The following is a 13,334-nucleotide window of genomic DNA, read 5'->3' as shown; positions in this document are numbered from 1 at the left end:
ATCTCCTGCTGTCCAATAGTAATGAATGTGTCAGGAGTCGGGATGAGACAGACAGGCAGCGTTTCTCATCCAGTCGAAATCATGAATCAGCTGGCATTATTTGTATGGATATTTACAAAGAAATGTCAATAGAAAACAGGTCAAACTAAACAAAATGCAGCTAGTTTGCAGTCTTTCCAGTTTCAGTTTGAAGTGATTGTGTTAGCTGTGATGTTGGCTAGCTCCTCTGAACATCAGTGTCCTGAGAGAGCACATGTTCTATGCCAGGCGAAATCGCACCTCATTAGCTCACTGTTATGGATGTATCCAAATAAATGTCACTAGAAAACAGCTTAAAGAAACACAATTGCAGCTACTTTGCTCTTATTCTGGCTGCACTTTCTGACGTGACTGTAAATTAGCCGTAGTTGGCAAGCAAGCAAGGGATCAGAACGTTGCCCGCCAGTATGGAAATGGAACATTTAGAACGAATGACTGTGTCACGTTCATGGATACAGAACAAAAATACTTAACGACAGGGTCGCGTCTCTGGCAACTGAACTGATAGAACGAACAACTAGCCGGCTTGGGTAGCATCCTTAAATTTGTGTCGGGACTATATCTCGTGGAAGGATGAAATAGTATGAATAAATTCATCAAAATAATGTTTTTAATGAAAATATGTCTATCATTATTTGAATATGTTGGTAACCCATTGTATAACCGTGCCAATATATCCTCCAAACACCTGCTTCGAGGGCATTATCACTTTTATACAACGGGTTACCAACATATTCAAATAAGATTTACATATGTCGTGTATTGGGATTATGCCTTTGTTAAATGTTTTTAAGTGGAACTGAAAGAATGTTGATTTTAGTATCAAGAGGGAATGTTTTAGTGTAACGCCACATACAACAGACAGGAAGTGTGTTGTAGACAGGGGAGACTGGTGATTGGCCAGAAGAGGGAGCCCATCTTTTTGCATTGTTTATAAGTAGGGGCTAAACGAAGAAGAAAGGCAGAGCGGCCATTCTGAGGCGTCGCTCTCCGGATGTCATGACATCTGTCACTTATGCTGTAACCATGGGATATTAATAAAAGCCTCTAAAACACGGTGCAGCCTAAGCGGACTCTTTGTTGACAGCAATAATTGCCACCATTCACCCGATACGACACATATTTTCATTTTCCCTCCAAACACATGGCTTCGAGGGCATTATCACTTAAATGCCACACCCCCTCGTACTTTATTGCTTAAGTGTACAATGCACTGCTGAAATACCTGGATTTTATATAACAATATATTACACTCATTATCTGAATTTCATTCATACACATGATTTTCTTGTCATTTGTTAACAATACAATTAACTATCACTTAATCAAACTGCCCAAAACGGATAACTACTGAACCACAATGATATAGTGCCTAGTTAACATATACAGTTTGATAACTGCTGAACACTGTACATTTCTATATTTTTACCCCCAAATAAATGTTGGAAGGTAAAAACAAATCATATATTTCATATGTGTTATTTCATAGTTTTAATGTCTTCACTATTATTGTACAATGTAAAAAATATTAAAAATAAAGAAAAACCCTGGAATGAGTAGGTGTGTCCAAACCTTTGACTGGTACTGTATGTGCTGTATAAGGATAATGAAACTGTAAGACGGACATATTTCTCAACATGCTCACAACCTGCCATTGGATACAAATTATAGAAAATGGTGCATGTCAAGTTATAGTCAAATACTGTATCTAAAATAATATTTACCATCTATTTTTCTATTCAGCACTTCAAAAAGAACAGTTTTGAAATGTGTATCTTGTATTTTTGCTATTGGATGAAATGGTAGATAAAAATACTAGAGTAGCCTGTCCCGGAGCAAGTTGGTTGTGAAGGATTCATTAAGTGTACAATGCACAGCTGAAATACCTGGATTATATATAACAATATATTACACTCATTATCTGAATTTCATTCATACACATATGATTTTCTTGTCATTTGTTAACAATACAATTAACTATCACTTAATCAAACTGCTCAAAACTGATAACTACTGAACCACAATTACAAAGTGCCTAGTTAACATATATAGTTTGATAACTGCTGTACACTGTATATTTATATATTTTTACCCCCCAAAAATGTTGGAAGGTAAAACCAAATCATATATGGAAGTGTCTGTAAATACTAAATCATAGGACAAAGTGGAAAGAGAATGCAAAGAGTGTGCAAAGCTGTCATCAAGGCAAAGGGTGGCTATTTGAAGAATCTCAAATCTCAAATATATTTTGATTTGTTTAACACTTTTTTGGTTACTACATGATTCCATATGTGTTATTTCATAGTTTTGATGTCTTCGCTACTATTCTACAATGTAAAAAATATTAAAGAAAAACCCTGGAATGAGTAGGTGTGTCCAAACCTTTGACTGGTGCTGTATGTGCTGTATAAGGATAATGAAACTGTAAGACTGACATATTTCTCAACATGCTCACAACCTGCCATTGGATACAAATGATAAAAAATGGTGCATGTCAAGTAATAATCAAATACTGTATCGAAAATAATATTTACCATCTATTCTTTCTATTCAACACCTCAAAAAGAACAGTTTTGAAATGTGTATCTTGTATTTTTGCTATTGGATTAAATGGTAGTTAAAAAGACTAAATGGTGAGACTATCTTTATGTCATGGTAATGATGAGTCAGTCTAAGCTCTGTGTGCTTTATACCGTGTCTGTCAGCCTGGTAAAGTTTGACTGCAATAAAGGACTTATCTTTTACTGCGATTCTCTGTGGTGGAATGAATTGTATAAAAACTAAACTGAAAAAGAAGGTGTTTGAGGGAATCAGTTTGAGAAAGGCGAAGAGCAGAATTGCTTATCTTGTTCACATAATGATTAGTTATGTGGGATGCAAGGTTATGTGTAGATCAGTGATTCTGCTCAAAGTGCAATGAAATTGACCTCAAACCCAAACAGAGCAGATGAATTAATGTTCCAGAGACAGCAGGATGCGTTCAAATGTTGGAAGTTTATTGGAGTGGATTTGACATGTTACATGGAGCTGATGTTAAAATAGGCCATGACAACGGTGGCCCTAACAACCACACAACCTTTAGACCCAGCTCCTTCATTAATCGGCGGGAACCATTGTTTCTTATGCCCAGTTGCAGCACTTGCAACTGGTGTCAAACACCAGGCTGGCAGGACATTGCTCGCCGTAGGTCTTGCCCTGGCTACAGTTGTAGAAGTGGTTGTTATTGGTGGGGTCAGGGTATATGCCGTCAGCCTTCCCGGTGCAGAAGCCAGATCCGTTTCTACTACTGCCACCGCTACTGCTGCCACCCCCGCTGCTGCCACCTTGACCGCTGGGCTGTGGGGGGTTGAGTGGGTGCTGGGTAGGAGTCACTGGGGCGATGGGGTTACTACGGGCTGCACAACCTGGGAGAGACGGAAGACATAGGAGTGGGGGCGGGGGGGGGAGATAGAAGAGAGAGTGGGTTAAGATCTTTTCAACTACATTTCTACTATTATTTGAGAGAGTGATGGAGAGGGTTGTTGTTGAACGTTTGTGTGTGCATGCAGGCTTGCGTTTGTGTCTGTGTCACTCACCGGCTCCAGTTCCCAGTCCAGACTTGATGGTGTTGATCAGCGGGTATCTTCCCTGTCCACAGAAGGTTCCAGAGAAGTCATCCAGATCCAGACTCCACACCATGGCTCCTCCGTAGCCAGTGTTCTTCAGCCACTCGATCTGCAGGGGAGTGGAAGGTTTACTTAATGGGGTGAAATTGGACACATTTGTGTTGGTGATGTCCCATGTTGCTCAGTTGGTAGGGAATCGCGCATGCAATGCCAGGATCGTGGATTTGATTCCCGCTGTGGTCACCCATATGAAAGGCTTGCACTCACTACTGTAAATCATGTAGATAAAAGCTTCTGCTTAATTCCATATATTATTAGGCTTATTGAAACAGAGTAGGATGCTACTCCATTACCCCCTAGTCATATCTTTCCCCTAACAGACACACACCCACACAAACACAGACCTTGTCCTGGAAGCTCTTGACGTTGTCATATCCGACCCACAGGTTCTGCTGGTTGTAGGCGTAGGGCACCATCTGGGTAGAGTCCCAGGCCTGGGTAGCTCCCTGCTTCAGGAAGGTGCAGATCTAATGACACACACACACTTATGTTAGGGTTGGGAGTTGCATGATTCAGGAAGCTGTAGATGTAATCACTCAAAAACATACACTGGATTTGCATCCAAATTGACACCCTGTTCCCCATATAGGACACTACCTTTGACCAGAGCAAACAAGTAGCGCACTGTGTAGGGAATTTAATAGGGTGTAATTTCAGACCTATCCTAATCCTGTCAGTTACCTCGTAGTAGGCCAGGAAGCCAGACTGCCTGGTGAATGGTCCGGCGGGGCCGGGGCCAGTGGCGGGAGCGCCCACTCCAGTGTTAGAGCCACTGGCCAGCTGGAAGGTGTGGCCATAGGTGGGGAATCCAACCAGGAGCTTCTCAGCGGGGGCACCATTGCTCTTCCAGTACTTCATAGCATAGTCCTGAGAACACACACAGTATGTGGTAGTGAGAACACTGGAGAGAGAAGAATTATTAAGATTTATATAACTGGTGGGTCTAATCCTGAATGCTAATTGGTTAAAACCGCATTCCAGCTGGTGTCTATTTCACAAGTTGCCACCGGCTAATTCTATGACGTTAAAATGTCTATTTACTCTGTTCCATCTGACTGCGCAATCCACTGTCTCATCAGCCCAGCCAGCCAACTTATAAATTTGATCTCCACTATAAAAAGCATGTAGACATTCTTTTAGAGTAGCATTTCCTTTTCAACAGCGGAGATTCATATAAACCTTGCTGTCTGTTTCTCCGACATCTACAACATTGTTTCAATATTCAAATTCGATCTCCTGCTGTCCCATAGTAATGAATGTGTCAGGAGTTGGGACGAGACAGGCAGGCAGCGTTTCTCAGCCAGTCGAAATCATGAATCAGGTGGCATCATTTTTATGAATATATAAAAAAAATGTCAATTGAAAAAAGGTTAAACGACACACAGCTAATTTGCAGTCTTTCCAGCTTCAGATTGAAGTGATTGTGTTACTGTAGCTGTGTTGTTGGCTAGCTCCTCTGAACAACAGTGTCCTGACGAGTGAGCACATTTTCTATGCCAGGCGAAATCACACCTCATTAGCTCATTGTTATGGATGTATCCAAATAAATGTCACTAGAAAACAGCTTAAACAAATGCAAATGCAATACTTTGTGTTGGTCTGGCTGCACTGTTTGACGTGACTGTAAATTAGCTGTAGTTGGCTAGCTAGCAAGCAAGGGATCAGAACGTTGCCAGCCAGTATGGCAATGGAACATTTAGAACAAATGATTGTGTCACGTCCATAGATACAGAATAAAAACACTGAACGACTGGGTCGCATCTCTAGCAACCCTAGATTTGTGTCGGGACTATATCTTGTGGAAGGATCAAATAGTATGAATAAATTAATCAAAATAATGTTTTCTATAAAAAATATGTAAATCATTATTTGAATATGTTGGTAACCCGTTGTATAAAAGTGATAATGCCCTCGAAGCCGGTGTTTGGAGGATTTATTGGCAACACCCATGCCAATATATCCTTCAAACACCGGCTTCGAGGGCATTATCACTTAAATATGTGCTACTCATTCTCAACTGAAAACTAAATAGGCAGGAAGAGACAGATAGATAAGCAGAGGAAGAGATAGAGGAAGAGACAGGCAGAGATAGAGAAAGAGAGAGAGACTCACCACATTGAAGTAAATGTAGTCTCCCTGATCAGCTGGTCCTTTGTAGAGAGGGCTGTTTTCTCCAGTGCTGTGTTCCCAAGCTCCATGTAAGTCATAGGTCATCACATGCAGGTAGTCCAACACCCTGAGAGGGAGTGAGAGAGAGGAAGGGAGGGGCAGAGAGAGAGTTTCCAATATGCCAATAAGTATTTGATAGATCATGCATGTTTTTGTGTACACAATCTTCATAAGAACTAATATATGAATGATGCCCAGTGTGTGTGTACTGACGATCCAATCTCGGCGATCTGGTATCCAGTGTCAATGGTTCCCTTTCCAGCAGCCACAGCTGCAGTCAGCATCAGACGAGGACGGTTGGTGTTCTTTCCTTCAGCATCAAAGGCAGCCATCAGCTCCTAGAAGGCGACCGCGCACAGAGGGTTGTGTGTGTTCATTTTGGTCTTCATGTGTTCATTCTTGTCCATATGTTCATTTGTGTATCTGTATGTGCGTGTGTTCATCTGTGTGTGTGTGTGTGTGTGTTTATTAATGTGTGTTCATCCGTGTTTGTTCATTCACGTGTGTGTTTGTGTGTATGGGTGTTTGAGTCTAACCTGCAGCAGGGTGGTGAATCTGGCCTTGTCTGCGGGCGGGGATCCTCTGGATCCGGGATACTCCCAGTCAATGTCCAGGCCGTCAAACTGGTACTGCCTCAGGAACTTGATCACGCTGTTGATGAACGTCTGGCGGTTGGCTGCACTGGACACCATCGCTGTGAACCTGTGTACACACACACGGCTCAGACACAGGGTATGTGTGGGCATGTGTGTGTGCACTTGTGTGTGTGTATCTCCACTTACGGCTGAGTGCCAAAATTCCATCCTCCAATGGCCAACAGAGTCTTCAGGTTGCTGTTCCTGTTAGCAAATACAAGATTTAGGGTTAGTCCTGGCTTATGTGTGCATGTGTGTGTACCACCAGAGGCTGCTGAGGGGAGGACAGCTCATAATAATGTCTGGAATGGAGCAAATGGAATGGCATTAAACACATGGAAACCATGTGTTTCATATATTTGATAACATTCCACTAATTCCGCTCCAGCCATTACCAAGAGCACGCCCTCCCCAATTAAAGTGCCACCAAACTCCTGTGGTGTGAACATGCCTGAATGAGAATGTGTTTGCCTGCATTTGTGTATTTGTGTGCGTCCCTTCATGCATGCATGTGTATGTGCATGTGTGCATGCCTGCTTGAGTGTGTGTTTGTGCATGTGTTTGTGTGTGTGTGTCTCTCTCTCTCTCACTGGTTCTTGAGAGCCTGGAACTGTCCATAGAGTTTCTCATCGTCCCATTCGTAGGTCTTGATCTCGTTGTTGGCCATGCCGGCAAAGGCATAGATCAGATGGTCACAGAGACAGGGGTCCACGTTGGTGGGGAAATACTTGCCTGCTCCTGGCCGGTACTGGCCCCAGTTAGTGAAATAACAAGAGAGGATGTAGGAGGACCCTATGGAACGGTAGTAGTAATGGTAGAGTTAGGAGAGGCAGTTTTAGAGTCATGGTTGTCATGCTCTGTAAGTCGAGTTATTGTTCTCTGATTGGCTACATGTAAAGTAAATGTACTTAAAACATACCTAGCTGCACATGCAGCAGGAGAGCCAGTCCTAGAGAGAGAGAAAGAGGGGAAGAGAGAGACAGAAATAAAGAAGGGAGGAAGAGAAAGAGAAAGAGAGAGAGTTTATGTTACATCAAACTTGAAAAAAGTCAGCATTACTTAGAACTGTAATGATAATTATATAAAGTGCAGTTCCTTCCCTCAGACATGAATATAGGCTGGTCATGGGGCTGGCAACCTCAGTCCTTAGAAACATTGACCACAGTAGCATTGACAAAATGCATAGCTAGAGGACATTCGTCAGTGGCCTATTCTCTCCACAGGGAGCCAAAGCTGTAGTACAGAGCCTTGTATGTTTGAATGTTGGTAATTGCCATTACAATGAAAATTAAAATAACATCTTTGAAAGATAGAAAGAGCATTAGTGCAGTTATAAGCTAAATTAGCCTAAAAGTAATTCCACTTACCGATGCAGATGAGTAGTTTGCCCATGGTTACTCTGTACATCGCTCCATAGGCTGCTGGACTCTTTTATACTCTCAACGAACACTACTATCGCTCTCATATCTCTATGGCTTTCCCATTCCACAGCAAAACACAATCAACCTCAGTCACTTGTTTGAACAAGGGTTTCCACTGCCTTAACTAAAACACTGATAAAGTTAATATGTCCTTGTTTTTTAGATATGCTGACAATTTAAAAAAGCATGTCTGTTTTTCGGTTGTAATAATTTGGTGAAATTGACAAGCATAGAGATGGGTACGTTAGTCCCCCTTAACCTCTTCAGTATAGCCCCTACAACTAGCCCCTACACCCTAGCTAGCACCTTTCTCCTACCACCAAAACCCTATATACTTGTGGAGATTGACCTTGAAATGGGATAGATGTAAAGAATGTGGTGACCATTCTACCAAGTCAAGCTCAAGGTTGAGCTGTCCCCATATTTCATATCTTATGTTTCAGTTCTAATATTAGTGGGCTGAAGGTTGGGGGGAAGTGCCTAGGGGATAGGGGTACGAGGTGTGACTAGAGGATAAGGGACAAAGGGTCTATTTAAAATTGAGACAGACCTGTATAACCTCATGGTCTGCCGAGCAAAAGTTTTGGTACTTGCAATAGGATAATTGTTAACAGTAATAATGTATTACAATGCAGCCGTATAAAAAGTAATTATTAAGAAATCAAGTGTACATTTCAGTGTGTTACCACAGTGGTACCATATTAGTTTTAGTTTATTGGAATCTGTTATTATTACTAATAATTATGATTTCTACACAATGTCAAAAAAAAAATATTGTCTGAAAATAAAGTTTTTTTTTTTCATTACAGAGTCACAATCAGGTTAACTTTTTTTCTACTGGCGTTTCTGTAGCTGCGCCATCAATTGTTCAAAAGGAGTTAAGTGCTCTGATATCTACCTTATCACATTTAAAACAGTGTATCAGTCCTTATAAGTTCCTTGAATACAATCACTGCCTAAATTGCGATCATGGTTGAAAGGTGGCATATGCACAGCATACTCTGACTAAGCGCTTTGCTGTCTGCAAAGTTTTTTACACATGCAAACTCTGCCTTCTTTGCCCAGTTCAGGACATTAATCAGGGGGGGAAGCCAAGGGGGAAGCCCGTTCTGATGGGGAGGAATCGTCTGATGAACAGTTCCATGAAACCATGCTTCCCCTGCAGACCTGGTGGTCAACCAAGACCTCGTGCTGCAACAGTAGTGGGCCTGACTCCAGATTAGAAGGTTGCATGTTCAAATCATGTTGGGATGAAGCTTTTATTCCTTTTATTGTATTATTCTTGTTTTATAGTCTTTACTGTACAGTGTCCTTGGGTTTTCTGAATGGCGAGAGACTGAAAAAACAGCTTCTATCTCAAGGCCATCAGACAGTTAAATAGCCATCACTATCCGGCTACCACCTGGTTACGCAAACCTGCACCTTAGAGGCTGCTGCCCTATATACATAGACATGGAATCACTGGTCACTTTAATAATGGAACACAAGTCACTTTAATAAGGTTTACATACTGCTTTACTCATTTCATATGTATATACTGTATTCATATGTATATACTGTATTTTAGTCAATGCCACTCCGACATTGCTCGTCCTAATATTTATATATTTCTTAATTCCATTATTTGACTTTAGATTTGTGTGTATTGATGATACTACTGCACTGTTGGAGCTAGGAACACAAGCATTTCGCTACATCCACAATAACATATGCTAAATATGTGTATGTGACCAATACAATTGGATTTGATTTGAAGGCGCTGTAAATCCCATTTTTATTATTATGACTATTATTTAGGAGTGGCAGACATCTGGCTGTGGGAAATCACAGGTGTGGAGGACAGCACAGGTGTGGAGGATAACACAGGTGTGGAGAATAGCACAGGTGTGGAGGATAGCACAGGTGTGGAGGACAGAGGTCCAGGTGGTGGAGTAGCACGTAGAGGTTCGAAGGACAGCAGACTGACTGATGCGGTTAGAGGTGAGGACTGGATGCTGTCAGATGGGGTGGGAGCTCCAGGTACTCCTTGAAAGTCATTTTATTGGCAGAATGCTTTTTTGCATCACTCCTAGCTGGCTGAGAGGTAGATTCTCGAATCTCTCTGCATCGATGCCAACAGCATACGCCAGAGCATATTCAACCACCCACTTGAAGATCTGCTCCCTATAAAGGCTAAACTGCATTCCGTGTTGACCCACCAAGTGTGCCCTTCTTGCTGGCTTGCCATGTCTGAGAAGTATAGCTCTCCTGGCTGAATTTACTTGGAGACATAGCCCTGGTGCACTCTCTTTTAGAACTGTCTCCTGAAATGGCAAGCATCTGTACCTTCAAAAACAGAATCAAATGTAATGAAATCAAATCCACAATATTTATCATATACTCAGGATACAGTGGGGTATAAACAGTACAATGAAATGCTTACTTGCAAGCTACTTCTCAACATAGCCCTTGATCATGACTCTCTGTTCCATTGCATTACACATAAGAGCCATTGGACGAAGGCGTCTTCTGTACGGAGGAGTTTTGGTAAGAGCCCCGACACTCGGTCTGAACATTAACACGCATTGCTTGTGTTACAATTTTGGAAGCAAAATAACCTTATCTTTCATATAAGCAAGAAATAATTTTCTAATTAGATATCTGCGTCTCCTAACACCTGTGTGTAAATGGAAGACGGATGCCACAAACGTGTTGTCACTGAAAAATATTGTCGGCTGCAACTGTGTTAGAAACACGTTAAAAGTGTGTATTTTGCATTAGTGAAATTATTTTGATGTGATATGAAATTAGAGGGGTTTATGTTTCTATAACCATACTGCTATTGAGAATCGATTCATTAAAGAGCCAATTCGTCTTTAACAGAACATGTAAGGTCCTTGGACTATAAGGAGTAACATTAGGCTCCTTTGGTCCATTTTTGGGCTACCTCCCAACAGTTTAGTGAAATATCTAAATAACAACATTAACACAATAAGGCAAGTGGTAAACAAATATTAAAAGGTTTAAAACGAAGAGTACAACTAGTAGTAATGGTATGTACTATGAAATGTGCTATATCAACAAGTAGTTAAAGTGAGCAATACAAATAAATAGTAATAAATATAAGCAGCAGGAATGGTGGTGAGTGAATGAACGTGCGTACGTGCGCATGAGGGTGCAAGGGCCGTGACGTTTGTAGAGTGATAGGTAACGATGCTTTGTAAGGATGGGTCGGGAAGAGCCCGACGACAGGTGGGTAACTAGAAACGAGGATGGAAAAGATGGCGGACGATGAAGTGGATTGTGAATATAATGGCGGTAGAATCAAGGAGCATTCGAATATTGTTCAAAAGAATGGAAAAAGGAGCAAAGTAAGGTACAGTAGGAGTAAGGTTTATTAGTGAGGAGCAGCTTATAGAAATACCAATCTTGAAGAATCCATTTGAGCTATCCAAACTGGTGGAGAGAGTGATGTGTAAAGTGAAGGATGTGAGGATCACGAGAGGCGAGTTTGTTTAGATTTTTTGTACTTCTGAGGATCAGAAGGAACGTGTGTTGCGGCTCTCCCGATTTGAAAAGTTTGACGTGTCGTGTGTGTCTCTTCGGAACAGGGCACCCCTCAACGGGATAATATCTGGCGTCTCGTGGGATTTCGATGTTAAAGATACAAAAAATATTCCTGGAGTGATTGATGCACGTAGGATGAATTGAGTGGTAAATGAAGAAAAAGTGAAGAGTTTATCTGTCTATGGTTGGTTGTGGCTGTCAGTTTGCCTTTTGCAAATTTCAAAATACAATCGTTTTACAAATGTACAGTTTGGAAAGCAAATGCTGTCCTTGCTAAATGTGTAATATGATAGGTATTTTAACATGACTATTTTTGCGAGAGGGAGGGTATCTGATTTCATTGGTCCTCAACTCGTGGCTCAGACACTTCATTCAGGATAAATGGAGTTAGCCCTGAGTTAGCCTGTCCCGGAGCAGGTTGGTTGTGAAGGATTTATTAAGTGTACAATGCACAGCTGAAATACCTGGATTATATATAACAATATATTACACTCATTATCTGAATTTCATTCATACACATATGATTTTCTTGTCATTTGTTAACAATACAATTAACTATCACTTAATCAAACTGCTCAAAACTGATAACTACTGAACCACAATTACATAGTGCCTAGTTAACATATATAGTTTGATAACTGCTGTACACTGTACATTTCTATATTTTTACCCCCCAAAATGTTGGAAGGTAAAACCAAATCATATATGGAAGTGTCTGTAAATACTAAATCATAGGACAAAGTGGAAAGAGAAAGAAAAGAATGTGCAAAGCTGTCATCAAGGCAAAGGGTGGCTATTTGAAGAATCTCAAATCTCAAATATATTTTGATTTGTTTAACACTTTTTTGGTTACTACATGATTCCATATGTGTTATTTCATAGTTTTGATGTCTTCGCTACTATTCTACAATGTAAAAAATATTAAAGAAAAACCCTGGAATGAGTAGGTGTGTCCAAACTTCTGACTGGTACTGTATGTGTCACGATTCTCTAAAGCAGATCCCAGAAGCAGACCATGACAAGGTGAGTAGAACGAAGGTGAGTATTTATTTACAGACTCAAGTGTGGAAACAGAATAATCCAGGAGACGGAGCGGGCAGCAGAGGTGAGTTGGTGGGAGTGAATAGGCAGATCCAATGGTGTCACAGAAGCCACCGACGACCAGACAGGGGTGGGGTGATTGTTCCGGGAGAATGACTGTAGACAGAGTAAACGGAGGTGAGTACACGGCAAGCAAAAAGTACAGAACAACAAAACTAACTCTAGTAAACTTGAGGCTGATACGCTGACACAACATACTGTTCATGGCTAACGATCCGGCAGGGAAAGGATGTCAGGTCAGAGCTTATGAAGTGGAGAGGTGATGATCAGGACCAGGTGTGCAGATAGATGATGAGATGCAGGTGCGGGTAATAGAGAGATCTCCCGCCTAGCTTCGTCGCCTGGCAACCAGATAGGGAGCATTCAGGAACCTCAGGAAACAGACTTCAGAACAGAAAACAGGCAACTCAGGCGGAAACAGACTCAGGAAACGGGATTCATGACAGTATGTACTGTATAAGGATAATGAAACTGTAAGACGGACATATTTCTCAACATGCTCACAACCTGCCATTGGATACAAATTATAAAAAATTGTGCATGTCAAGTAATAATCAAATACTGTATCGAAAATAATATTTACCATCTATTCTTTCTATTCAGCACCTCAAAAAGAACAGTTTTGAAATGTGTATCTTGTATTTTTGCTATTGGATTAAATGGTAGTTAAAAAGACTAAATGGTGAGACTATCTTTATGTCATGGTAATGATGAGTCAGTCTAAGCTCTATGTGCTTTATACCGTGTCTGTCAGCCTG

The 13,334-nt window shown here is 41.1% G+C and overlaps 1 protein-coding gene across 1 annotated transcript; it reads right to left on the bottom strand.

The window, feature by feature from the left end:
• Positions 1–3,128: 3,128 nt before the first annotated feature.
• On the bottom strand, positions 3,129–7,915 carry LOC311138439 (acidic mammalian chitinase-like; the record flags this gene model as incomplete). Its single annotated transcript, XM_084173120.1, has 11 exons — positions 3,129–3,443; positions 3,615–3,753; positions 4,049–4,171; positions 4,386–4,571; positions 5,817–5,940; positions 6,087–6,211; positions 6,410–6,575; positions 6,656–6,712; positions 7,099–7,300; positions 7,428–7,457; positions 7,876–7,915. The coding sequence occupies 11 exons, from the start codon at positions 7,913–7,915 to the stop codon at positions 3,160–3,162; spliced, it is 1,476 nt and encodes a 491-aa protein (XP_084029246.1). The 3' UTR covers positions 3,129–3,159.
• Positions 7,916–13,334: the final 5,419 nt, after the last annotated feature.

This window comes from Coregonus lavaretus (genome assembly GCF_964263955.1).
Source record: "Coregonus lavaretus genome assembly, chromosome: 12".
NCBI classification, from domain to species: domain Eukaryota; kingdom Metazoa; phylum Chordata; class Actinopteri; order Salmoniformes; family Salmonidae; genus Coregonus; species Coregonus lavaretus.
Note: the sequence above shows the minus strand (reverse complement) of the source record. Positions and strands in the feature narration are given on the sequence as shown.